General features: G+C 54.8%; 1 protein-coding gene across 4 annotated transcripts; it reads right to left on the bottom strand.

Annotated features, from left to right (window-relative positions):
- Positions 1 to 109: 109 nt before the first annotated feature.
- CLASRP (CLK4 associating serine/arginine rich protein) lies at positions 110 to 25,750 on the bottom strand. 4 transcript variants are annotated; one of them, XM_079118905.1, is made up of 22 exons: positions 25,665 to 25,750; positions 24,650 to 24,777; positions 16,334 to 16,431; positions 15,627 to 15,728; positions 15,345 to 15,424; positions 13,260 to 13,344; positions 12,092 to 12,240; positions 11,214 to 11,310; positions 10,115 to 10,193; positions 9,957 to 10,030; positions 8,789 to 8,830; positions 6,582 to 6,797; positions 6,179 to 6,466; positions 3,915 to 4,172; positions 3,581 to 3,620; positions 3,178 to 3,238; positions 2,907 to 2,965; positions 2,782 to 2,828; positions 1,327 to 1,374; positions 1,124 to 1,206; positions 504 to 528; positions 110 to 263 (listed from the first exon to the last, which is right to left on the bottom strand). In XM_079118905.1, exons 2-22 carry the CDS (start codon positions 24,746 to 24,748, stop codon positions 221 to 223), a joined length of 2,073 nt encoding a protein of 690 aa, XP_078975031.1. In that variant the 5' UTR covers positions 24,749 to 24,777; positions 25,665 to 25,750; the 3' UTR covers positions 110 to 220. The 4 variants fall into 4 exon arrangements, 2 of the variants coding, with proteins under 2 accessions (XP_078975031.1, XP_078975032.1); XM_079118906.1 differs by lacking the exon at positions 1,327 to 1,374 and having other exon boundaries at positions 111 to 263; XR_013760454.1 differs by lacking the exons at positions 110 to 263; positions 504 to 528; positions 1,327 to 1,374 and having other exon boundaries at positions 3,577 to 3,620.
- Between the last annotated feature and the right edge of the window lie 110 nt (positions 25,751 to 25,860).

Genomic DNA, 25,860 nt, shown 5'->3' with positions numbered 1-25,860 from the left:
CTCAGGCCCCTAGCCTAAGCAGGCCACAGCAGGTTCTGGAACCCACAGCAGCTGCCAGCTAGTGGGCACTGGGGTTTGAAGGCCCTGCACCAACCACAGATGACACAAGGCCAGGTGAAGGGCATTAAATAACATTTGCTTTTATTTCACTAGAGAAAACCAGCAGCATCACGGCTTGAGTCCTGTGCCCCGCTCCCTCCCCGCCCCCCCCTTCTTCTGCCTAATGTCGATAATGGGGGCTCCTTGACCGGGATCTTGAGCGCCTGCAGAGAGAAATGCAGAAGTGTGAGGGTGGGACAGGCACAGCCTTGCTGTGAGCATGTGCACCATACTCCTGGGGCCACCAGGACTGGGTGGTTTCCCAGTGGATAACACCACCACCCCGGTGACAGGGTGCAGGGTGGGAATGGGGAAATTGGGGGTGGTGTCTCCCACCCAAACACAAGGGACAATCATTTCCCAGGTAGTGGAGGGCCACCCTGGGAGCCTGGGGGACTTCTCACCTTCGGGAAGAGCTGTATTCTCGACCTAGAAAAGAAAGGATGGGTGAAGATAGTCACCCCCAGGGGCCGAGGACCCCCCACCCCGACCTTGAATGGGGTCCTTGAGGCTGCTGTTCCTGCACTGTCTCAACTGAGGTGACCAACACCTCCTGTACCCAAGCTCGCCTGCGCCCCTCACAGCCACCACTGTGCCTGCGCGCAAGCTCGCCTCGGACGAGTTGCTCTGTGGACGGCAACCCTGGGAAAGGTGCTGTTCTCCTGTGATCCTGTCTGGCACTTTTTAGGCTGCCTGCTCCATGGGCTCCGTGAGCCTCCTGCCTCAGACAACTGAGTAGCCAGGGTGATAGGTGCCACCGCACCAGGCAAACATTTTTTGGTGCTGGGGATTGAGCCCAAGGGCATGTGACCACTGAGCTACATCCCCAATCCTTTTTTTACTTTAAGACACTTAAGTCTCACTAAGTTGCTGAGGCTGGCCTTAAACTTGGAATCCTGCCTCAGCCCTAGAGTCACTGGGATTACAGGTGTGCGCCACCACGCCCACTTCTTATTTAGTATCCCAGAGCCCTCCAGCCCTGGAAGGAGCCTGGCTCTTCCAAGTGAGGAGCAGGGGCACTCACTGTAGCGGGGGGAGGGCGAGCGGCTCTGCCGGCTGTACTGGCGCTCCCACTCTTCTCGCTCCTTCTCTCGGCGTTCCCGTTCTCTGCAGGGGGAAAGTGGAGGCAACCAGGGTGGGGTGAGTGCCTGCTGTGAACACCCATCACATGTGACACCTGAGTCAAGTACAGCCCTAAGCCACGGGGGCAGGTACTGCTGTCCCCACCTGGAAATGGACACTGGCTGGCAGTCAGGACTGGAGTTCCAGGGGGCCCTGGCAAGGAAAGCCTGGTCAAACACCCAAGGTAGGCCAGACAGGTCTCGATCGTTTCCATCACACTCGACATGCACACCCTGAGTGGGCAGGGCTGGCAACCCAATGGCTGCGTTTATTGGGTGCCATCCCCAGCCCCCCACTTTTTTTTTTTTTTTTTAAATTTTGAGACAGCCTTGTTAAGTTGCCCAGGCTGGCCTCGACTTTGGGGCCCCATCTCAGCCTCCTGAGTAGCTGGGGTTACAGGTGTGCCACCATGCCCAGCTCTTCCGCCATTTGCTAAGGGCAGCACAAAGCACCCTCTGAAGCTCAACACAAAATGGTAGTAGACACAACAGTGACAACAGGAAGAGCAGCACTGAGCATCAGGCCTTCCCGCCCACTAGACGTCGTGCTGTGGGCCTGGCAGACCGGTGGAGGTGGGAGCATTATCACCTCCACCACACAGAGGAAGGAGTCCCAGCTCGGAAAGGGTTAGCTGCCTGTCCACAGACTCAGAGATGGGATGGAACCATGACCAATGGACTCCCCTCTGCTGCACACAGCACTGCTGCCCCAAGTTGAGGGTGGTTTTGTTTTGTTTTGTTTTGTTTCTTTTTGGTAATGGGGATCGAGCCCAGGGGCACTTTACCACTGAGCTGCATCCCAAAGCCCGCCCCCACCACTGTTTTTTGAGATAGGGGTCTTGCTAAGTTGCTGAGACTGGTCTCAAACTTGTAATCCTCCTGTCCTAGCCTCCCAAGTTGCTGGGATTACAGGTTTGCACCACCATGCTCAGCTGTGCCTCCAGTTCTGCCCATGGGTCCAAGGCCAGCTGAAGTCTTATGGACACTACCTCCTGGTCTGTCCAGTGAGGTAGACACTTTGGACTGTCCTACTTCAGAGTGTTAAGTGAGGCTCTGAGAGGGCCCAGGGGCCACATGATCAGAGAGAAGCACAGCTGGAATTGATCGAGTCTGTGACCCAAGCTCAGAACTCCTGACCACCTCCACACTGCAGGAGAAGCAAGCAGACAGGCAGAGAAAAGCCCCTGTCCCCAGCAGCAGGCCAGGCAGCAGGCACCCGCCACAGGTCTGGCTTAAGTTCACAGCTGGCAGACAAGGCTTCAGTGGAGACACACAGTGGGGAGTGAACAAAACATGGGGCCAGGCCAGGTGACGCTCTCAACAGGACGGTTGTCCAGGCCTGTGTGAGGTGAGGGGCTGGGCACCAGGGAAGAGCCACCGTGGGCCAAGAGGACAACAAAGGAGGCGAACTTGGGCGATGCAGGGAGCCGACTGAGGGAGAGGAGCCCAGGGGCCAGGCACACCCTGTAGGCCAGGTGAGGGCTGGCTTTCATCCGCCCACAGAGGTCGGGCAGGGCTCCAGCCGCTGGCGGCAGGAGGCTGGGGTGGGGGGCAGCCTTACTTCATCCGGATCTTGCGGGCCATGGCTCGAAGCTCATCTTCCCGCTCCTAGGGCAGAGCCAGTTGTGAGGCATGGCCAGGCCAGCACCCACCCGAGCAGTACCCCACCCACGCCCTCCCCCTGACCTGGCGCTCATGCTCCTGCTGGATCATCTTCTCCTGAGCAGCCTTCTTATCCGCCTTGACTGCAGAAGAAGAAGCGTGGCTGAGGGTTCCCTTGGAGCCCCACCTCCTACCCCACCAAGAGGGCTCAGACAGAGGGGACCTCAGCACTGGCGGCAGAGCAGGCACATCCTCCTCCCCAGGGGAGGGTGAGGCCACCCATGGGGCTAGGTCTCCTAGGAACTGCCACTGACAGGCCCAGGAGCTGCAAGGCCAGGCCCGGGGTGGGACATACACTGCCTGTTCAGCGCCTTCTGCATCCTTAGCTTCAGCTTCTCCTGTGGCGTCAGCTTGGGCTGGGGAAGGGGGAGAAGAGGCAGGAGGGGTGGGTGTCCTGGAGCTCCATCCCACCTCAGGCAAGCGCCTGGGACTTGTGGGGGATGTGTGGGGAAAGGGGCAGGCCATGAACACCTGCCACAAGGCTCTGAGGGGCTCAAGGACAGCTGGAGCCCGGATGTGCAGTGAGGCAGGGAGGGGACATGGTTTTCATGAAGGCAGACCCCTTCGCCCCCTCCCTCCTCAATCCCTGGGGCGGGATCTCCCGGCCCACCCGGGCCCCCCTGCAGGCCCACCGGGCCCAGCTCTCGGGCACTGCTGCTGGCGGGAATTAGACGGGCGAGTTCCAAATTCTTACTGACTTTGGCAGCTCCTGTCTCTTTACCAGCGGCAGGTTCGGTCCTGGTGGGAGGAGGAAATGGCAGCTGCCACCTCTGGCCCCACAGCCCCAGCACTGCCCCCAGGAGTCATGGTCGTGACCTCAGATCCCACAGGGAGTAAACCTGTCCCTTCAGACCTCCATGACGGGTTCCCATCCCGACACACCTCCAGGGTAGAGCCTCCATTGGGCGGAATCCTCTAACCAGGCCCAGGTAAGGGCCAGGTCCCACCCAGACCTCCTGGGACCAAGTTCCCTTCAGAGGGCAGGGAGCTCTAGGCCCCACCTGAGGCTGGCTACCCTCTTCCCCTGCTCACTTTTTCAGCTTCTCGCCCACAGCAGGGGACGCTGCCGGCCGGGTCAGCTTCTCCCTTGGGGGCGATGGCGAGTGACTCTGGCTGTGGCTGCGGCTTCGGCTGCGGCTGCGGCTCTGGCTTGGGCTTCGGCTGCGACTGCGGGTCAGGCTTCGGCTACGGGAAGGGCTGAGGGACCAGCTACTGCGACTGCGGCTGCTACTGCGATGCCTGGGGCCCCGGCCACCCCGTCTATAGCGGTCCCCTGAGCGGGAGCGGCTCCTAGGGTGCAGTGGGGGAAGGAGGAGGGCTGTGAGGCTCCAGGGACCCCACACACTCACCCCGACCTGCACACCGGGGTCTTCCTGCAGGTCCTGCATGTCCAGGCATGATCCTCTACTTCATCCCAGAAACCCACAGCCTCCACTACCGCACTGGCAGTGCCTGACCAGCTCCTCCACCTCAGTAGACACCCACTTGTGTCTTTTTTTTTGTGGTGCTGGGGACTGAACCCAGGGACTTGTGCTTGCAAGGCAAGCACTCTACCAACTGAGTTACATCCCCAGCCCCACACCCACTTGTGACTTCCCAGGAGGCAACCTCTGGGTGGGCAGGACTTGGCTCCTTTCCATACCATCCCAAGGCGGGGCACATAAAGTGTCCCAGGGTGCTCTCTTGCAGGGGTGATAGATCTGGGGTCCTAATACTTGTGGGATCACCAGTCTCCAGCACAGACTCACAAGTTCTGGAACGGGCATGCACGGCACCATCACCTTCTGAGCAAGGGCTCACCCTCAGGCTGGCCTGTGTGACCAGGCCTTACTTCTGCCCTCTAGCCTTGCTCCTGTGGTTGCACTGGGTCAGACCCCATGGAATGACCTGCAAGCCAATTCCGGGCCACACATGCCTGCCCTGCCAGGGCCATCCTGTTTTTGTTAGTTTTCTGTGGTATAGGGGATTAAACCCAGCGTCACACATGCTAGGCAAGTACTCTACAATTAATCTATATTCCCACCCCTTCTTCATTTTTTATTTTGTGATGGTCTCACTAAGTCACCAAGGCCTGGCCTTGAACTTGCAATCCTCCTGCCTTAGCCACCTCAGTAACTGGAATTACAGGTGTACGCCACTATGTCCAATCCCGTTGTGGGTATTTACAAAATTAGTATTTGTAGTAAATACTGAGAAAACAAGAGCTGATCTTTAAAAATCCAGATTCTCGCCAGGTGTGTCTGATGCACGCCTATAATCCTAGAACACAGGAGGCTGAGGCAGGAGGATCACAAGTTCAAGGCCAGCCTCAACAACTTAGTGAGACTTGGTCTCAAAATATAAATAAATAAAAAGGGTTGGGGATCTGGCTCAGTGGTTAAGCACCCCTAGGTTCAATCCCCCATACCAAAAAATAAAAATAAATATCCAGATATCAACTTCTCTTGAAATACTGGAAGGCACCAGGCCTGCTGCTGAAGGTCCACAACCCCACCAAAGGAACACAAGCTGCCACTGCACCAGGGGCACCTGCAGGTAGCTGACATTGCAATCCACTCTACAACGCAGGCAGTAACACTGGTGACAGTCACAGTTCCTACCCAGGGCCAGGCCCTGCTCTGAGTGCTTTACACAGATCATTATTCAAACCTCCGCAAGAGTCAAGGAGGCGAAGCTACTGGCTCTGTTCTGCTGATGCAGAAGTAAGGCCCGCAGAGCTCACCAGGAGGCGGGTCCAAGCCAGGTGGCCCACCTTCCCCCACCAAACCCAAAGTCTAAATCAGAGTCCCCAACCCACTGTGCAAGGGGACTGGTAGTGGAAAAATGCTCTGGTCCCTGGTGACTGCTTCCTCAGCAGCTGCAGTGCTACTGGAAACCCAGCCTCCTCTATGGAAGCCCTGGTTTTTCTGCCTCCCTCCCCACACATGCAGCAATGCCTCCCCCTGGTTCCCTGGGTCCTGAACTGCAAGTTACAGGATACCCTGCAGCCTCCATGACTTCTGCTCCCTGCAGCCTGAGAACTCGATAGCAGGGACAGAGGCACATGGTGACCAGAAGCCTCCTCTCCCTACTGACTCCGGAGACTGGGCTGGCTCTGCCCTACTGGGCCTGCCCCACTTGGCACTCCCTGAACAGAGCAGGCACCTAGGCCTCTCCCTTCAAACCCAGAGCTTCCTAACAAAGAGCAGTGGTCTACGCCTGGTCCCTCAGACTGGCCAGGTTCCCTGGAGCCTGGCCTTCCTCGGATGGGAACCATACCCGCCTGCCTGCCCCCAACCACACGTAGCCTCACGCACCTGCTTCTGCGCCGGGGCCCATAACCGCCCCGCCGGGTGGGTGAACGTGAGTAGCGGTGTCCATCTCGGGAGCCCCCACCTGAGTGCCTCCGGCCACGGCTGCGCGACCGGGAGTAGCGCCGAGAGCGGGAGCGGGACCGCGACCAGGAGCGGGAGCGGGAGCGGCCATGGCGGCTGGAGCGGTAGTAGCCCCCACCTCGGCGGGAGCGGGAACTGGACCGGGAACTGGAGCGGGAGCTGGAGGTCCTCGAGGCAGAAGAGGAGGAGGAGGAGGAAGAGGAGCGGCGGCTGCAGGCGAGGCACGGAGGGCCGGTCAGCACGGGCCTGGGCTGGGGCCCCCCTCTGCCCCAGGGCCCCCCCACGTCGGCCGGGGCGTAGGGCGGGCAGCGTGAGCGTTACCGACCGGGCGCTGGCATTGCGTCCCGGTGCGGGGCCACCCGGCTGAGGGGGCGCGGGGGGCTTCCCTGTGGCGGCCCCTGATGCGGCAGCAGCAGCGGCAGCTGCGGCTGCCTCCTCATCGCTGCCCCCAAAACTGGTGATGAAGGTGATCTTCTCTTCCCGGCCTGGGCTCGGGGAGCGGGAGCGGGAGCGGGACTCGGAACTGGACTCCGAGGGCGACCTGCAGGGAGAGCAGGAGGAACGGCTCAGGGGCCTAGGCTCCTCCAGCCCTCTAGGCAGTGAGGAGACCTACAGCGCAAGGGAAGTGACGGCCACCACCAGCGAAGGGTGGAAAGCGCGAAAGGGTGGACAAGACAGCTATCTGTACGTCGCCACCACAGAGCGCTTGAAAAGAAAAGAAATGTGAGACAATTTCTGACTTTATGTGGTTATTAAAAGTTGATTTACACGAATGGTATGGATCTACATCGTGTACAGCCATAGAAACAAAAGTATGTACCCCATTTGTGTACAATGAATCAAAATGCAGTCTGTAAAAAACTAAAAGATATAAAAAAAATCCAATTTAAATAAATAAATAAAAAATAAATGATGCAACAATTAAAAAAAAAATGGATGAGCTTGCCGGGTGGTGTGGCACACTCCTGTGATCCCAGCAGCCCAGGAGGCTGAGGCAGGAGGACCTCAAGTGCAAAGCCACAGCCTTAGCAACTCAGGGAGACACTGTCTCAAAATAAAAAATAGGGTTGGGCTTGTGGCTCAGTGGTAGAGCACTTACCTAGCACACAAGAGGCACTGGGTTCAATCCCCAGCACCACATAAGAAAACTAAATAAACAAAATAAAGGCACTGTATCCATCTAGGAATAAATAAATAAATAAAATAAAAAATTAAAAGTGCTGAAGGTGCGACTCTGTGGTTAAATGCCCCTGGGTTCAATCCCTGGTACCGAAAAAAAAAAAAAAAAAAAAAAAAAAAAAAAAGGATAAAGCTGGGCAAGTGACACACGCCTGTAATCCCGTTGACCAGGACGCTGAGGAAGGAGTATCACAAGTTCAAAGCCAGTCTTGACAAGTTCCAGGTTAGCCTGAGTAACTTTGTGAGACCCTGTCTCAAAAAAGTAAAAAACGACTAAGAATGAAACTCAGTAGTAGAGTATCCTTGGGTTTAATCCCCAGCACCACATACACACAAGAAGAGTGGGACCAGGTGGTGCACCCCGATAGTCTAGCTACTCTGGAGGCTAAGGACCACACCGTGGCACCTTAGCAGGACCCAAAATAAATTTAAAGGGCTGGGGCTGGAGCTCAGCAATACAGCATCTCCTACCATATAAAAGGCCCTGGGTTCCATCCATCCCCATGAAAAGACAAAAGATCAGAACCATGAAAAGACAAAAGATCAGATGAGCAGATTTTTTTCTTTTTTCTTTTCTTTTTTTTTTTTGAGGGCAGTACTGGGAGTTGAACCCACGTGTACTTAACCACTGAGCCACATTCACAGATCTTTTTATTTTGAGACAGGGTCTCACTCAGTTGCTGAGGCTGTCATGAACTTGCAATCCTCCTGCCTCAGCCTCCTAAGTCACTGGGGTTACAGGTGTGGGATGAGCAAATCTTTGTATTTCACATGAAAAGTTCTCAATAAATAGACAGGGAGAAGAGGACGGTCTAAACTAAGTCCAGCAGAATTCCATTTTCATAAATTAAGAGAGCGTGAGCAGCCCTGGTCAGCCTTGGATTTCACAGAAAGCCAACCACGCCTCAGCTCCCTTAGCCTGCCCCCAGTCCAAGGGAGAGCCCATCCCTGCTCCCACTCTGAGTACAAGTGGACTTTGCAGAGATGCAGACGTCAAAGAAAGGAAATGGGGTGGGACAGGCCGATCCCCCAGGCCCTGCCCTAACTGCTACCACACCCACTCCACACCAGGGACTAGCACAGAGCTCAGCCACTGCTGTTCCTTACTGGGCATTTCTGAGAACAAAGATTAAAGAGACACTTGGTTTCTAAGTCACAACTTTCTGCCATGTTTCATTGTGTTTACCACAAAAAAAAGGGAAAACAAAAATGAGCCACGAGCCCTCACAGAGCAAGCCATGCAGTATGTGACTAGAGGGTGGCCCTGAAGGGGGGCCTCCTGGCCTGCCTCACCACCCTGTACTGCATCACATGGAGCTCAATGGTGCCCCTCCCTGGGTGGTGGGAACTTACCGCTTGTAGGGGTCGTAGGTGGGGCTGTCTCGACGCGCATAGCTATGGAGAGAACAGGCAGGAGTGAGGGCGGGAGATCCAATCAGGCGCAGTACCGGGCTTAGTCCTCAACCTCAGGACTCAAGGCCAGGCAGCAAGCACAGTGAGGGGGCTGCTGCCTGGGCTGTGAGCCTGGCTGGCCCTGGTTCCTCCACTTATGGGCACATCAGATCTGAATGCCAGCTGAGTGCCTGGGCCCAACCCCCAACAACATCCAGACCCTCCCTGACTGAGCGACAGGGACCTCAGTAGCCCTGATCCTGCTTAGCCTCTGACTGAGACTAGAAGGGTCCCTCCTCCATCCCACATCCCTGGCTGAGTCCTGGCTTATTGACAAGGACGATGAGCCTGGAACAGCTGACCAGTCTTAATGGTGTACTGCAAGCCAGGCACTAATCGGGTGGTTCTCGTACCAACTCTGATCATTCATTCCTTGCAGCTGAGGAAACTCAGGCCCAAAAGATGAAGTCACTTGCCCCAGGTCACGCAGGCCTGTGACCCTAAGCCGCTGTTGCACCCGTGACACTGACGCTGGTGGTGGTGAGAATCAGCGCCTCTCTTGGACAACATTCTCCACCACCTGCCATTCTTGCAACTCCCTCAAACACTTGCTCAACAGATCCATGGCAGGGGGCGTGCCTTTGGCTGGGGCTCTTCGGCTACCAGACAGTCCCCCACACCCTGTCCCAAGACCTCCATGTGGAGACTGGCCAAATCCTCTCTCCTGGAAAGTGGTGGCCACCATTTTCCAAAGGAGAAAACAGGCTCAGGAGGGAGTGGCTTCTGCCAGGCTCCAGAGCTGGGCAGAACCTCGGTCAGGCCCACGTCTCCCAGCTCAGGCCTCAATTCAACTAGCTATATGGGGCAGCAGCCCACTGTCTCCTGGCGAGTATGGCAAGAGCCCCAAGTCCAGCCAGGTGAGGGGAGCAGTTGATAGGGGGAAGTGTCCACAAGCCCCTCAAGGTCACTCCTGCCACTGAGCCTTCATGTCAGGTCTTCGATGCTCCCCAGGAGGAGATTCGAAAGTCTGCCTGGAGAGAGCATTCCTGGACCCGCTCCTGCCCTCTCCCTACAGCCTCCAGGACTGATGCTAGTGGGGTGCAGGAGAGGCCCAGGGGAGAAACCCTACCTGGGTGGGCTGATCTTGCGACCCCGCAGCCGCTTCTCCCGGAACTCTCTCCGCTGGCGCCGGGAGCGACGGCCCTGGGCAGGGGCATGCCAGGCTGGTGAGGAGTGTGCACTCCCTGAGGCACACCCCTGTCCCCTTCACCCTGGCCCAGACCTCACCGAATACATGGCTTTCTCCTCCTCAAGGGCCTTGGCATGTTTGATGGCCTCCGCCTCCTCCTTGTCTTTCCGAAGCATCCTGCAGAGGGGAATGAGAATCCCCACAGAGGGCACAGGTCACAGGGAAGCTGGGCCTTAGCAAAGGCTTCAGTGACAGTGAGGTTCCCGTGCCTACTAGTCCATCAGCATGACTTACTGAGCCCCTCCTGTGTGCCCAGTGCTGGCTTAGGCACTAAGATTTCAGCACTGAAATGCCCCTTTTGTGGGCTGGCACACTAGGGGAGAAGAGACAGTGACCACAGCAATACAGTGCACAGTCCCCGTGATGGCACCAAGCTTGACAGGAAACATCAATCACAGGAGGGGACAGGAAGGGATAGGATCCAGGCAGGGGTGACTACACATTTCAGTGGGGAAGACTGGGGAGCCTCGCAGAGAACATGACATCTGAGAGAAACCTGGGGAGCAGGCTGTGCAGATGCCAGGCAAGGTGAAGAGCAGAGTAAATGGCAGATGGACAGGCCCACGGTCAGACGGGGCCTCAGGTCTCTGCGAAGTAAGAGGCCATAGAGACTGGGCAGAGGCGATGGGCAGAGTGGAAGGACCTGGGGTGAGGGAAGGGACAGAGGACCAGACAGGTAAGGCCTTGTGGCTGAGGCGGGGATTCTGGCTGCTCCTCAGTCGGGTGGGAGTCACAGAGGGTTCTGGACAGAGGCTGCCATGTTTAGACTTGGGTTTACTCAATGTGCACTTTGCTGTTCTGCTCCTGAGGACAGAAGCTAAGAGCTCTGCCCGCATGTGGCACAGGGCAAAGGCTCAGCCGCAGTGGCTGAGGGAATGACCCAGTGAATGAAGTAGCTCCACTAGGGGGTGCTGTCCACCAGGTCAGGAACTGGGGGAACTTCAAGGGGCAGATCTGCCCCAGGACACACTGAAAAGGGCAGGCTGAGTAATTCTGGGTGCAGCCTCAGCTTCTGCAAGTACCCAAGTACCCAAGGCATAGGCTCAGGAGCAAACAGGTTGTTGGCACCTGGGATATGGACAGAGGGAAACCAGGTGGGATCCACACAGCAGGGAGGATGTTGGCAGTTGGCCTCACCTGACAAAGTCCCCATCAGCCATGCCATAGGTTGTGGCCTGTTTGTTGAGATCTGCCACCTGCTCCTGGTTCAGTTCATCTACATCCACCTCCACGTCTGCACCAAGAGAAAGGCTGTCAGGAGCCAAGGCCAAGTGACAGGACAGGAAGAAGGGGCAGTGCTCCCGGAAGAGGGATGGACCGGGAGCCACCAGCCTGCAGGAATTGTCAGGGAGGGACTGGCTCAGGTCCAGCTCGGCTCAGCTCAGCATCCCCAGGCTGGCCTGGGGCTTGGCCAGAAGCCAACACAACACACCATGGGCGATGGGGGCTGGGAAACAGCTGGGTGGAGACAGATGGGTAGATGGATGAGTGAGGCGCTGAGGAAGGAGAGCAGGGGGAGGACATGGGAGGGGATTGGACTGAGCAGAGCCATGTGCGTGAGGGATACATGGATGGACACAAATATCTGGCTCTGCCCAAGAATAAACAAACAGGCAGCAGCAGGGTGCAGGCCAGGCTGAGGGCTGCTCCATGTGATTAGGAGGAGGGGACCCGGGCTGACAGATGCTAGGGCAGGAGGGGCTACTCTGTCCAAGGATGAACACTTGTCTTCCAGAGGAAAAAGGGAACAGGAAGGAAAGGCAGAGAGAAGCCAACCCCAGTGGAAGGAAAGGGAGTCTACACTTTGGTGGGTACCCTAAGAACAGCACCCTAGAAATACAGAGGGGCTGGGAACCCAGGGCCTGAGTGACGCAGGGAGGGATAGGGCAGGAATGTCCTGGAGCAGGAAGGGGAGGGGGGACTCATAAGCAGGGGTGTCCCACAGAGAGTAAGGGACAAGACACAAAAACGATGCCCAGGGACTGTTGGTGGGGAGGGCAGAGAGGGGACCCCACCGATGTCGGGGATGACCTCATCTTCATCCGAGTTGCTCTCCTCCTCGGCCGGCGACTCCTCCTCCTCGGGCTTCTCTGCTACCTTCTCTACCTCGGCCACTGTGCTGTCCTCATAGGTGTAACCAATGGAAGCCTTCTTTTCTGCCAGCCTGGGATGGGGGACCGTGTGAGCCAGGGCGATGCCCAGCAGAGAAGAGGGCCCCAGGGAGGCCCCACGCACTGGCCCTTCAAGTTCCACAGCACCCTCAGGACAGCCTAGGCTGCGTGCCCCTTCCCACCACCCCTCCAGCTGCGTCGGGCATTACCCTGTTCTCCCCAGCCCTGCCTGCGTTGGGTCATCATGCCAGGGGACAGCTCTGTCTCCCTGACTAGACCACAAGTCCCATGAGAACAGGGCCCAGGGCACAGCAGGGGCCTTCTGAGGGCCCACGGCAGCATTCATCTAGTCAACATTCGCTGCCATCTGCCAGCGCCAGCCTCATTCTGAAGGGGTCACAGGTGAGGGCAGAGACTTCTGGAGGCACCCAGTGCAGCCCCGTGAAAACTCTCTGGATGGAGAAAGTAGCAAGTGCCCAGAAACCGATCAATCCCCAGGGGAACCTCAGGAGCCCGAGGGAAGGAGCGACTGAGGACGGCATGTCCCCGAAGAGATGGAGCAGGATCCGACCCAGAGGGGGACGGGCCTGCCGACAGGGCAAAGCGAGTGTGCAGAGCGTGGAGATCCGCAGGACTGCTGGGGCCTGTGTCAGCTCAGGCCCCTATCCTCCAGCCAGTCCTTGAGGACACTGCCCTGAGACGCAACTCTCCAAGTGCCATCAGCCACTGCTGACACGGCAGGCACGGGGACAAGTGCACTGTGAGCCCAACTTCCGCACCCCTCACAACTCTGCTCACAGTGGGGCACATCAAACGCCGAGGGGACAACCTCCCATGTGCCCAGGCCTGCCTCCCCACCCCAGCTGAAGCCACAAAGAAGAGCCCCTGGCGAACCCTGTCCCTTAGCCACTGCTTCCTCTTCTGCACCTTCACTGAGTGTGAGCACCTACTGTATGCCTAGTGCTGTCCTTGGCTTGGGTGAGGCTGCAATGCAGAGGACGGAAGAGGCGAGCGTGGGGGGCTCGCAGTGCTCCTTGCTCCCCAACCCTGCAGCACCCCAGCCCTGACTCACTTCTTCTTCTCGTCCTCACTGGGTCTCTGAAGACCTCCGTACAACTCGTCGATGTAAATCTGGTACAGGCACTGCTCCTCTGAGACTGCAGCAAGCAAGACACCGGGGTCAGGGTGGGAGGGGCCGCTGGTAAGTCCAGGGGGCCGCTAGAATGCAGGGGGGCAGGGGCAACCCAAGTGCAGCCAGGGGTACAGTCACTAATTCCAGATAATCATGCCCCCTCTAGTGGGACACAGGGACAGAACAGCCCTGGCTATACCATCAACATGCTGTGCAGCTACAGTTAAGTGACCTAACCCCTCTGTGCTTCAGTTGACTTTTCTGTAAGGTGGAGTGAGCGCTTGGAACTTGGACACTGCTACCATGACTGTGGCCAAGGAGGCCTCCGCTGGACCCTGCCAAACTATAAACTTGCTCTCCCCAGTGCTAGATGTCCCTTGGACCCCATGGGCCACTCTACTATGTGCTTCCCTGTGGCTCAGTTTAAGCGTCGTTTGGAATGATCTAGGCATGCCTTCGCCCCGACCCTCCTCCGGGAGCTCCACGACATACCAGTCCTTCCCATCTCCCTGCCTGGACCTGCTGTGGGAGCCTGGGTGAATCCTCCCTCCCCTCTGGGGCCTTTAGTTTTTCTGTCTGGGGAGCAGCATGGCCCTGCCTTGCTTTGGCACACCTTCTGACTCCTACCGTCTACATGGCCCAGGAGAGGGCCCACCTGCTCTGATCACACAGGCTGTCTCCTCCGGCACCCACCTGCAGCCTCTGTGCACCCTGTGTGTAGCCTGGAGCCCAGCACCAACCCCACCTTGCCAGGGTGCCTTCTATCCCTCAGTGACCATGCCATTAAACCCTGTCCTATTTTTCTGAGAGAACGGTATGCCATCTGCTATAACGTCACCTTAGTCTGTCCTTACCACTTCTGTGCACTGTGCTGCTGCTCCCTCCCCCCATCAGGCTCCTGATCCCAGAACAGCACCTGCCATGGCCCAGGTGCCCTCACTGGTGCTCAGAACAGACGAGCGCATGCAGAGACAGAGCTAAGGAAACCCGCCTCGAGAACCCACGTGACTCAGGTGATGGCAAAGACCACAGTAACAGTGACAGGGTCCCCTGATTCTGAGAACTCGATGACTGCTAGCACTTTGGCAGCTTCTGATCTTAGATATGCAAGATGCCTTGGAAACAAACACACAGCAGAGACCAGGGCCTGCAGCTGGGCCTCACTCCAGCCCTCCAGGCCCACACAGCCGCTGCTGCCTCTCTTCTTCAGGAGGAAACCCAGGTCTACCAGGTAAGGGACTGGTGTATGGACAGACCAAGCAGAGGACTCAGGGACACTGAGAGGAGAGCCCCCCCAGTCCTTCATGGAAGACGGGCAAAGAGCTCTCCATTGGGAGGCAGCAGTGGTCACCAACGCAGGGAGAACCCCAGCTCCTCAGACACCCTCAGCCTCAATATCCAGTTTGTAAAGTGGAACGCCACCCCAATCCTGCTAGTGACTGTGCAGGGATAACAGATCATATGGACAAAAAAAGCACAAGTCTGCCAGGTGCCACCTCCTCAGGTAGCCCAGAGGGGGGAGCAGCCACCTCCTTGAGCCTTTGCTTTCACATAGGGAAAGGATGACAATGGGAAGGCTGGCCTTGGAGAGTTCTGGATGTCTGTGAACACCTAGCAAACTGTCAAATGCTGTCTGAATCGTCGTTTAAAACAAGGAGAAATTTCTTCTTCTGTCCTGACAATCTCACCCGTGCAAGCAAGGAAAAATACAGGTGTGCTTGCTATTTTCCCCATTTCTTCTCTTAGAGAAAAAAAAAAAAAAAAAGAGTACAGAATCAGAGCATATGGAACATGGACGTGACCTTGGCAGGTACATGTGAGTCTGCTAATATCCTCTGTGCCAATCCAGAGACAAAGGCCCCGAAGGGGAAAGAGACAGACAGAGCAAGCCCCTGACAGAGCCATGACCAGAACCCCAGGTCGTTTGGTAGAAAGTACCTGGATAAAAGTTTTCTTCCCAAACTTGTCTAGGTCTTCCAATCTCCAGGGGCCCCCCACTCCCCACTCCCCGCCCAAATCACTCACTGCCAGCAAAGTCGTTCTGCACCAGGCCTCGGTAGCGCTCGTAGTTACATTTCCGCTCGTCTGACTCCTGTTCCGGGGAGCTTTGGGGAGGTCAAGATCTTGAGATCAGAGGGAGGGATGGATCCCACTCCAAGCCAGCAGGAAGAGGGATGAGGCACCCGGGCTCAGGGAGGGAGTGCTCCTCCCCACCTGCACGCTTCCTCCCTAGGAAGGTGACAAGCAGGCTGGGGCAAGGACATGTGCTGCTGGTTCCTCGGGCAACCCCTTGGGGAGGCAGCTTACATGGTGGTGAGCAGTGGGGGGGTGTAGTCGGGGATGTGGTCCAGGTGGGCACGGACATCAAAGCGGTCAATCATGTTGTTGGTGTCCCCCTGCCAGGGCATCCTGAAGAGGGGAGGATGAGAGCAGGGAAGCCAGGAGCTCAGGGGCCGCTGCCCAGGACTAGGCACCTGCTCCCTGCCACCTCGTGCTTGAAAGCCTGGCCCGCTGCACCCAACACCCACAGTATGGCCTTTACCCTCAGCCCCCGCTCTTAGTCCCTGCTCCTACAAAGCCCCCGGAATCTACAGTCAGCCTCCTGGAACCTTGAAGAAACCACCATCTGACTGCCCCTAGGAAGAATGCGGCTCCATTTCTCAGGACCAAGCAACAGTGGAGAACCTAAGCCAGGGACTGCAGGCCACTTGAGGGGCCGGTCACCCTGCAACACCCCCTCTGGCAACCTACCCTCTTTCTGCTTCTTTGGGCCTCTGGTCCGGCCCCACCCATTCCCTTCCAAGTCTAGCTGGGGCCTCCATCCCAACCCTGCATGCTCTACATGGCCTCTCTCACTGTCACCTTCATAGGCAGGTTCAACCTTTCCTGCCTCTGAGCTCCCAAAGGCCTGCCTGTATCCCAGAATCTCTGCCGCAGACTTCACACCACCTCCTGGTCCCTTCTGATGCCCAGGCCCCAGTCACAGACATTCTCCTGCCCCACGGCAGCCTCACATGTTAACTGGGCTCTCTGCGGCGAGGGCCACTGCAGAATCCAGATGCACCTTGCAGGCTCGGCCATGCACCTGCAGGAACTGGGCTGGGTCCTTCTTCTGCAGGGGTAGACAGAACAGAGGTCAGGTCACCACCAGTGAGCTTCGGTTCCCACCCCCATAATCAAGCTCAGGGGTGAGCTGGCCTCTGATGTCAAACAGGCCACACCTCAGAGGCAACCAACCTGCAGAACAGCAGAAGTTTAATTAATGAGCCGCCTGACTCTAGAACAGGGCCATGGTTCCTCCCCAGGCAGTGGTGAGGGGCTCTGAGCTCTGGACCAATCTTCTGCAAGCCAGTACTGAGATCCCTGGCCTAAAATATCACACCCCCACCCCAGCAGCTCATCTCCCCCTAGAAGCAGGTGTGAGCACTTGGCCTCGGGGCAGCCTCTATGACAGCAAGACTGAGAAACACAGGAAAAGATGACCAACGTCCTTAGTCACCAGGGACGTTGAAATACCAATCAAAACCACAAGGTAGCACTTCACACACACTAGGACAGCTGAAATCGAAAGGACAAAACCACGAGGGCCATGCCACCCTTAATGCGCCTGAGTTTGTCTGAAAGGACAAAAACAGTGACAAAAATGTGGAGAAATTCAATTCCCCAAAAAGGCAGTCGGGCTGGTAGAGCTTAGTGGAAGAGCACCTGCCCAGCATGTGTGAGGCCCTGGGTTTGATCCCCAGCAATGCGAAAACAGAAAGTTAAATGAAGAATTACCACATGACTCAGCAATTCTACTTCTAGATACAGACCCAAAAGGACAGAAAACAGGACTCATACATTCGTACTCTGATGTTCATGTCAGCATTATTCACAAAAGCAAGAAGGTGAAAACCTTCATTAATCAATAAACCATCGATTAATGAAAAACAAAATAGGGTATGTCCACACAGTGCAACAGCGCTGACACCCTTGAGGGTGAGTGAAAGAAGCCAGTCACAAAAGGCCACACGTCCCAGGACTCCACTTGCATGAGCCGTCCAGAACAGGCAAACCAGAGACAGTGCAGACTCTAGCTGCCCGGAGGGGCATGGGGCGCAAGGGCACCGGCTGCTATGGCAGGCTTGCCCTCTGGGGTAAAGAAAAAAGAAACTTCGCCAAGCTCTGGCGGTGCTCCTGGTTGCACAACCCATGCCAAAAGGCACCGAACAGCATGCCTGCAACCAGGGAGCCGTGTGGTATGGGAATCTCTCAGCAAAACAACCCCAGACAGGACACCACAGGGAGAATGTCCCAAGTCCATGGCCCTCAGGTCTGAGTTCTGGTTCGGGTCACAAGTCCAAGTCTTCACAACAGGGACATGAAAAGGACAGTCCAGCAGGAGCGGCGCCCACTGCTACACTTCCTCATGGCCGGGCTCCACGCCGACCTCCCACATGCCCTGTGCCCTCCTCACCTGCCTCTGTTACTCCCTGGGCCTGGAATGCTCTCCACATGGCTGCTCCCTCACTTACTCCGGGTCTCCTTCTAGAGTCTTCCTGACCACACAGCTGTAGACCCTGTCTACCCAGCTTTTCCAGCGCCCCCCCGTATTTACTCTATCCCGGCAACCCCTGTTCTCAGAGCTGCAGGGCCTCCTGGGAAGCAGGGATCTATTTGTTTCACTGCTGTGTCCCCAGGGCCAGGCCCACAGGGCGCTCAGGAACACCCAATGAAGAAAAGGAGAACAAGAGAGGAGATCAAGCCATTTGGCTCAGAAACAAGCACCTGCCCCAAGTTTCCAAGGCATCCCCCTCCTTGGGGTTCCTCCCTCAGCAAACGGCAGGCACATCCTACTACTGCAGAGCTGAGGGTGCCCCTGGGGACCACAGCTGGCGCCAACTAACTCCAACTCTGCACTCACTCTCTGACAGGCACCGGCGGTCAGTTCCTGATTTCACACCTAAAGACACACCTAAAGGGGGGAACACACCAAGACCACAAGGTCCAGCCAGGTGGCACTTCTGGAATGAAACCGCTGCCCCCGTGCTTGACCTGCTCCTGTAAGGCCTCACCTCCAGCCACCAACACGTCCAGCTCCCTCCGCCCCAGTTCCCACAGCCAAGACTCAAGGGACAACATGTGGCATCTGGCAAGTGAGGAAAAACACCTGGCGAGGTCAGCATCACGGGAGTAAAAAACAGATTTCTGGGAATAAAAGGCCAGAGCCTAGGGCCTGGCTCTGCAGCAATTTGGAAGTCCATGAACCAAACTAAAAGACAGGCTCTGAGCTAAGAGCTATTTTACACTTCCTCAATGAGGCTTCCCCGCCATGGAGAAAAACACTATCTCCCCACGCTCCAGATGAGGAGCTCAGAGCAGAGACCTGTGTGCCTAGACCACACCACCAGTAAGAACTTGGTTTTGAACCCAGATGGGCCTGACTCCAAAATTGACTTCTTACTTTAATTTTCACTTTTTTTTTTTCCAAATTTTAATTTTGTTATTGTAGTAGAAAGCATGTACCATAAAATCTACCTTCCTTTTTTTTTTTCTTTTCTGTTGCTAGGGTCGGAACACAGGGCCACACTAGGCAGACACTAGGGAAGCACTCTACCACTGAGCTACAGTCCCAACACTTGCTTCAGTCTCCTGAGTAGCTGGGACTACAGGTGTGTGCCACCACGGCTGGCTTAAAATTTTTATTTTTAGCGCAGTGGTGCATTCCTGTCATTCCAGTGGCTCAGGAGGCTGAGACAGGAGGATCACAAATTCAAAGCCAGACTCAGCAAAAGCGAGGCACTAAGCAACTCAGTGAGATCCCGTCTCTAAATAAAATACAAAATAGGCCTAGGGATATGGCTCAGTGGTTGAGTGTCCCGAGTTCAATCTCCAGTACCAAAAAAAAAAAAAAAATTATTTTATTTTTTTGTGGTGTTGGGTATGGAACCTAGGGCCTTCTCGACATCTGAACACCCCAGCCCTCTAGCATTTAAGTTTACAGTACAGTGGTATTAACTATATGCACTTATGTATTAAATATGCAAATCTCTAGACCTTTCTCACCTTGCAAAACTACAACTCTGTACCCACTGAGCTCCCTCTCCCCTGCCTCTAGCTATCACCTATTTTCTGTTTCTAAGAGTCTGACTGTTTTAGATGCCTCCTGTGAACCGAGTCCTGCAGTACTGTCTTTTTGTTACTGGATTATTTTGCTTAGCTCTTAGCATGATGTCCTCAAGGTACTAAATGGAAAGGATTTATTTTGTGAAGATAATATTCCATTGCAGGTACATACATCAAAATATCTTTGTCCATTCATCCACCAATAGACATTTAGATGCTTTCACCTCTTGGCTATCGTAAATAATGCTGTAACAAATATCAGTGCATAAATGTTTCTTCATGACCCAAAATCCAAGTTGGGGGTGCAGCTCAGTGGTAGAGTACATGCTGAGCATGTGTAAAGCCCTGGATTCCATCTTCGGTACCAAAAAAAAAAAAAAAAAAAAAAAAAGGTCGAGGTACATGTAGCTCAGTGGTAGAGCACCCACAGGTTCAATCCCTGGTACAAAAAAAAAAAAAAAATCCAAACCCCACTTTTTTTGGGGGGGTGCTTCCAGGGATCAATCAGGGTCTCACGCACAGTAAGCAAGTACTTTACCATTGAGTTATCCTGCCGACTTGCCAAAATCTACATTTTTTTTTTTGGAACTGGGATGGAACCCAGAGGCACTTAACCACTGAGTCACATTCCCAGCCATTTTCATTTATTTATTTTTTTTATTGTAAACAAATGGGACACATGTTGTTTCTCTGTTTGTACATGGAGTAAAGGTGTACCATTTGTGTAATCATAAATTTACATAGGGTAATGTTGTTTGAGTCATTCTGTTATTTTTTCCCTTCCCCCCACCCCTCCCACCCCTCCCATTTTTATTTTGAGGCAGGATTTTACTAAGTTGCTTAGGGCCTTGCCAAGTTGCTGAGGCTGGCTTTGAACTTTCAATCCTCCTGTCTCAGCCTCCTGAGTCACTGAGAATACAGGTATGTGCCAGTGCACCCATCCCCAAATCTACTCTGCATCACTAGACTATCCTTATTCTAGGATCAGGTGGGGTCAGGGGAGTTCATTCATTTACTTGCTCACTCAACATTTTGGCAGGCACTGCTACATGGCGGGCCCTGTGCTAGAGCACAGCAGTGACTGAGATGGCCTTGACCCTGTCCTCATGGTTCACAGTGCAGTGTGGGACACAGGCCTGCCCCACATAGAGATGACTGAGTATGTGCAGTGCCAAGAAGGGGGAGGCCAAGAAGGGGGAGCCCAGGGGAACACTGACCCACCATTAGGGGCCAGCTTAGGTCGTCCTAGAGCAGACCATTTGTTTATCTCTCATTTTCATGTCAACAGAGGACTGTTTCTTTAATCAAACCACTGACTAAAGAAGAAAACTGGGCTGGGGATATAGCTCAGTTGGTAGAGTGCTTACCTTGCATGCACAAGACCCTGGGTTCAATCCCCAGCACCAAAAAAAAAAAAAAAAAAAAAAAAAAAGAAGAAGAAGAAAACTGACAAAGACAAGAACAATCACAGAACCAGAGTCAGGTATGAGCTGAAACAGGGAGAGAGGAGGCCCCAAGGGCCAATCAGGAACAGAGAAAGCAGCGGCATCCAGACACCACCTTCAACCCATCAGGTGACCTCAGTTTCTTCCCAGGTGCCCCCCGCCTCTTTTCTCAGCTTGGGAAGAAGATGAGGGGCCTGCATAAGCAGCCCCATCTCCTCCTCAAAGCAGCCACCAGCCACTGGCAGCCACCTCCCACAGCTTGGCAGTATACATCTGAATGTGGATCACGTTCCTGTGCGGGGACACTGGCTGCTTGTACGGGCCTGCACCACACAGCACCCCACAGATGCCTGTTTCAGAGCTCTCTGGTCATGCAGTGAGGGACTGGCCATCACCACTGTCCCAAGGGAAAATCAAGCGAGGTGGTCCCTTGCTAACACTGAGGGGGCCTAGAGTCCCAGACCGCCTAAGTTTTCTTTCCTCTGTGCCACCCCTTGGCCTGAATCAAAATCCCAGCTCTATGCTGCTACTCTACCACAATTCCTGTCAATCACAGTAAGAGTGAATGTTTACTGGACAGTGGATCCTCTAGGCAGGCACACGCTCAGAGCTCTACTTGCCCAACAGTAAGAATCTGCAAGGGAGCTGTGTGCCACCATGCCTGGCTTCCTTCTTTTTGGCAGTACTGAGTATGGAAGCCAGGGGTGCTCTATTGCTGGGGCTACACCCAGCCCCTTTATGTTTTTTTTTTTTTTTTTAGTTGTAGATGGACACAATGTCTTTATTTATTTTTATTTGGTGCTGAGGACTGAATCCAGTGCCTCACATGTGCCAGACAACACTCTACTACTGAGCCACAACCCCAGTCCAGCCCTTTATGTTTTTGAGACAGGGCCTCAATAAGTTGCCCAGGTTGCCCTTGAACTTGTGATTCTCCTGCCTCTGCCTCCTGAGTTGATAGGATTACAGGCAAGAGCCACCACACCTTGCTCAAGGGAGCTGCTCTTGTCTTCCATTAATTGGCAATGATCTCCAATAACCCTGCTTTGGTAGGAACGGAACTTGTATATCTGGTTAAGACCACCCAGTTGTACGTGACCATGGAACTACTTTCCAGACAGTGGGATACAGGTGAAGTATCATGGGAAAACATCTAGAAACTTTCTTAACAACTGACATGTGCAACTTTGTCCCATTTCTCTGAATTCTTCCTCTCTGTTGGATGGGATGAAGAGAGGACAACTAGAATCCAAGCAGCCCTCTTAGGCCTAAAGACAACACAGGGAAGAGAAACTATGCGCAGCAGAAGCACAAACAGAAGTAACTTAGGTCCCAAGCAGAAATGGCTCCTCCGATCACCACCTTTAATAGAGATAATTGCTGCCTACCTCTCAGACCTGCTGAAAGAACTAGGAAGTGGGCACTGGGCCTGGCACACACCCTCCCACAGTAAACAGCAGCTCTTCCTGCCTGAATGCTACTGGTTCTGACTCTGCTGGGACCTCAGCTAGAACCAACACAGACCCAGGCCCTGCCATCACAGTTACGTTCAGAGTTACTCTGACACCACTACAGATAGCCTTTTCCACTAGCCAATGGATCCTTCTTGGGTCACACAGAAAGCAAGGAGCTCTTAAAGCTTACCCTTCCCTGCAGAGTGGGACAAGAACAATCTGCATCCATCTCATGGGTGTCTGTGAGATTCAAAAACAACCACCCAGTTAGATTCAGTGGCACACACCTGTAATCCCAGCAACTCAGCTGGCTGAGGCAGGAGGATCACAAGCTTTAGGCCAGCCTGGGCAACTCAGCAAGACCCTGTCCCAAAATAAAAATTAAAAGGGCTGCGGATATAGCTCAATGGTAGAGTACAACAGTACTCAACAACCAGTACCAAAAAAAAAAAAAAAAATCCACATATCTAAAATCCTCCCTGGTGCCAGAGAAGGGCAACGAAGTGGCAACTGCTATTGTTAATCCTGTTTTGTCTGTTCTTCGAAACCATATTTGCTAGGCCCAAACTTGGGATGTGTATGTGACCCCAAAATACCTAATTCTAATCTCCAAGAGTTGGGTGTGTGTATATGTATATATCCATAAATATGATTTATATATCTGTATGACATTTCAAATGTGTTACATTCCACAAAGGAGGACAGTGGACTATGATGGCATTTATAGGGGACACCTGACTCTATTTGGGGGGTCAAGATAAGACTTCCCTGAGGACCGAGATCTGATAATGAACACAAGTTAGCCAGGTATGGGAAGAGGACAAGCATAGATACTGTGGTCAGAGTGCTTGGGTACACAGAAGACTGACAAGGATGGCTTGAGAGAAGGAATGAGGCAGAGTGAAGCAGCATGAGCCTAGAGGTGGGACAAAAGCCAGACCACTGTAGGTGGGCAGTTCAGTGGTAGGGTGCTTGACTAGCATACATAAGGCCCAGGGCTCCATCCCCAGCAATGAAACAAAAAGTCAGACCCTGAAAGCTATGGTGAGGAGCATGGACACTAAGGAGCCAAGGAAGATTTCTGAGCAAGGGACAAAGTTAGCTTTGTCCTTTAGAAAGACCTCTCTGAGCTGGGAGTGGTGGTGCACACCTGTAATCCCAGCAACCCAGGAAACTGAGGCAGGAGGATGGCTCTCAAGGTGGGCCTCAGCAACTTGGTGAAATCCTGTCTCAAATTAAAAATAAAAAGGACTGAGGATGTTGCTCAGTGGTAAAACATCCCTCTGTTCAATCCCACTGCCAAAAAAAAACCCAAAAAAACAAAAAAACTCACTTCTTTGGCCACCTGAAGATGGTGGAAGAGACAGAACTGGAAGCCAGGAGAGCAGGAAGCAAACAGTGTTTACTTAAAATCATCTAATAGAACTGAGCCTGGTAAACAAGGTCCATTCCAAGCTGGGGTCCCAAGAACAAGCAGGAGGTAAACAAGTGAGGGGAGGCATTACAGGCCAAAGCCCTGTGGTGGCAGAAGTGGAAAAAGGCCAATGTTGCTGTCCAAGAAGCCAGTAGAGGCCAGACCACAAGCACTTTGAAGGCCAAGACATGGAGTTTGGTCTTTTCTCCAAAAGCAACTGAAGACAGGAGAGGGAAGTAGTCAGATGTCATTTAGTGAATACTTGATGGCACAGTTACTGTGTGCCAAACCAAACCTCAAGAGTGGCTGAGCTCTCTGGGGTCCCAGGAACACAGCAATAAGCAACACAGATGACGTTCTGGAGGCAGTCTTGTGTCTGTGCTGCTCAGTGTTACAAAGTCCTCCCTCCTTCCTGCCAACACCACATCTGCATTCAGAGGCTACACCAAACAGTATGCTATCACAAACTCGTACTCAGGCCCTCGCTGTCAATCAGGCTCAAGAAATCTTGAGTGGAGCCCGTGGGTCCCATGCCTGTAATCCTAGTGGCTCAGGAGGCTGGGGCAAGAAGAGGCTGAGACAAGAGAATCATGAGTCCAAAACTAGCCTCAGCAGAAGTGAGGCTGCTAAGCAACAAAGTGAGACCCTGTATCTAAGTTAAAAAACAGGGTTGGGGGTGTGGCTCAGGGGTCGAGTGCCCCTGAGTTCAATCTCTGGTACCAAAAAAAAGAGAGAAAAACAAAAAACAAAACAAAGCAAACAAACAACAACAACAACAAAAAACGACGAGTGACTAGTGTGAGAAAACAGGGCACTTGTCTTGGCATATTTCCAAGCCCAATTTTACAGTGGATGACCAGGGCTCCACCCACCAGAGAATCTCCCACCCCAAACAAAAGGTGAGTCACTCACAATCTTTTCATAGTATTCCCGCCTCCGTTCTGCCCTCTTCTTGTAGTCAACCATCATGCCTCGAAGCTTCCGCTCATGCTTCCGAGCCTCGTGCCACATTGTGGTGAGGCCAAGCCTGAGGCCTCAACCTGGGGGATGAGGGGATGAGGGGTGTGAGATGGGCAGAACCACAGCATTCTAACAAGTTGGTGGCAGAACCGATCCATGTCTCTCAGCTTCGGGGAAGGGAAGTGAGGCTGCAGACCTGCGGTCCTGACGCACAAGCGCATCCCTGACAGCCAGGACCCAGTAGCTTGAGAACTGTGAGAAATCCTCTCGGGTGACTCTGGGGTGAGCACCCCTGGGAAGGGGTATCCTAGATTCCAAGCACCGGAGTCGGGATGAAAGGTTGTGGAACGTAATGTTTGAGGTAAACCCTAAGCAGCTGGGGCTGACGCTCAAGAAGAGCTGAAAGGACTCCGCGAGGGGCCATCGGTGGGGCTGGGTACAGGGATGGGTTTGCAGAGTGACAGGAACGAAAGCAGGCGGAGGAGGGGCGAATTTCACCGGCACATTGCAGTGGCAGGGAGGCGGGGGTCGAGGACAGGTGAAGGGCGTGGATGGAAGGTGCCGCCGGAGGGAGGAGGGGCACAGTGGGGGTCTGCTCAGAGAGCAGAGGAGGGCTGAGGTGTACAGAAGGGCTGTGTGGAGAGAGGGGCAACCAGGTAAAACAACCTGGAGAGGAGCTGGCTGCCGGGGGAGGGCGGGCCGAGTCGGGGAGCAGTGTGTGTGGACAGGGGGGAGCCCGGAGGTGCGACTGATCTTGTGGACCAGGTCAGGGCCGAGTCGGACAACGCGAATCGGGCCCACGGCCGGGTCGGGGCGCGGCCTGACGTCCCGTCAGGACGTAGAGGGTGCGGGCAGGGGGCCGTCGGGGCGGAGGCCCGCGGCACCGCCGGGAGAGCCCGGGGCCGGGGCGCAGCTAGGCTGGCGCCGCCAGAAAGCCAAGGTGGTCGGGGCCGAAGCCTGCACTCACCGGCTCGCCGCCGCCTCCCACTCCTGCGCTCGCGCGCGGCCCGCACCGGAAACGGAAATGGGGAGCCGCGCAAAGGGGCAGGGCGGGGCGTCGCGAACGCACTTCCGCCGGCGCAGGGGCGGGGCGGGGCGGGGCGGGGCTGGTGGGCGGAGGAGGTGCTGGAGGCTCTGCGGCCCCGTTGACGCGGTGTTTCCCG

This window comes from Sciurus vulgaris, assembly GCF_902686455.1.
Source record: "Sciurus vulgaris genome assembly, chromosome: 17".
NCBI classification, from domain to species: Eukaryota; Metazoa; Chordata; class Mammalia; order Rodentia; family Sciuridae; genus Sciurus; species Sciurus vulgaris.
This window is presented reverse-complemented; position numbering and strand designations above follow the sequence as displayed.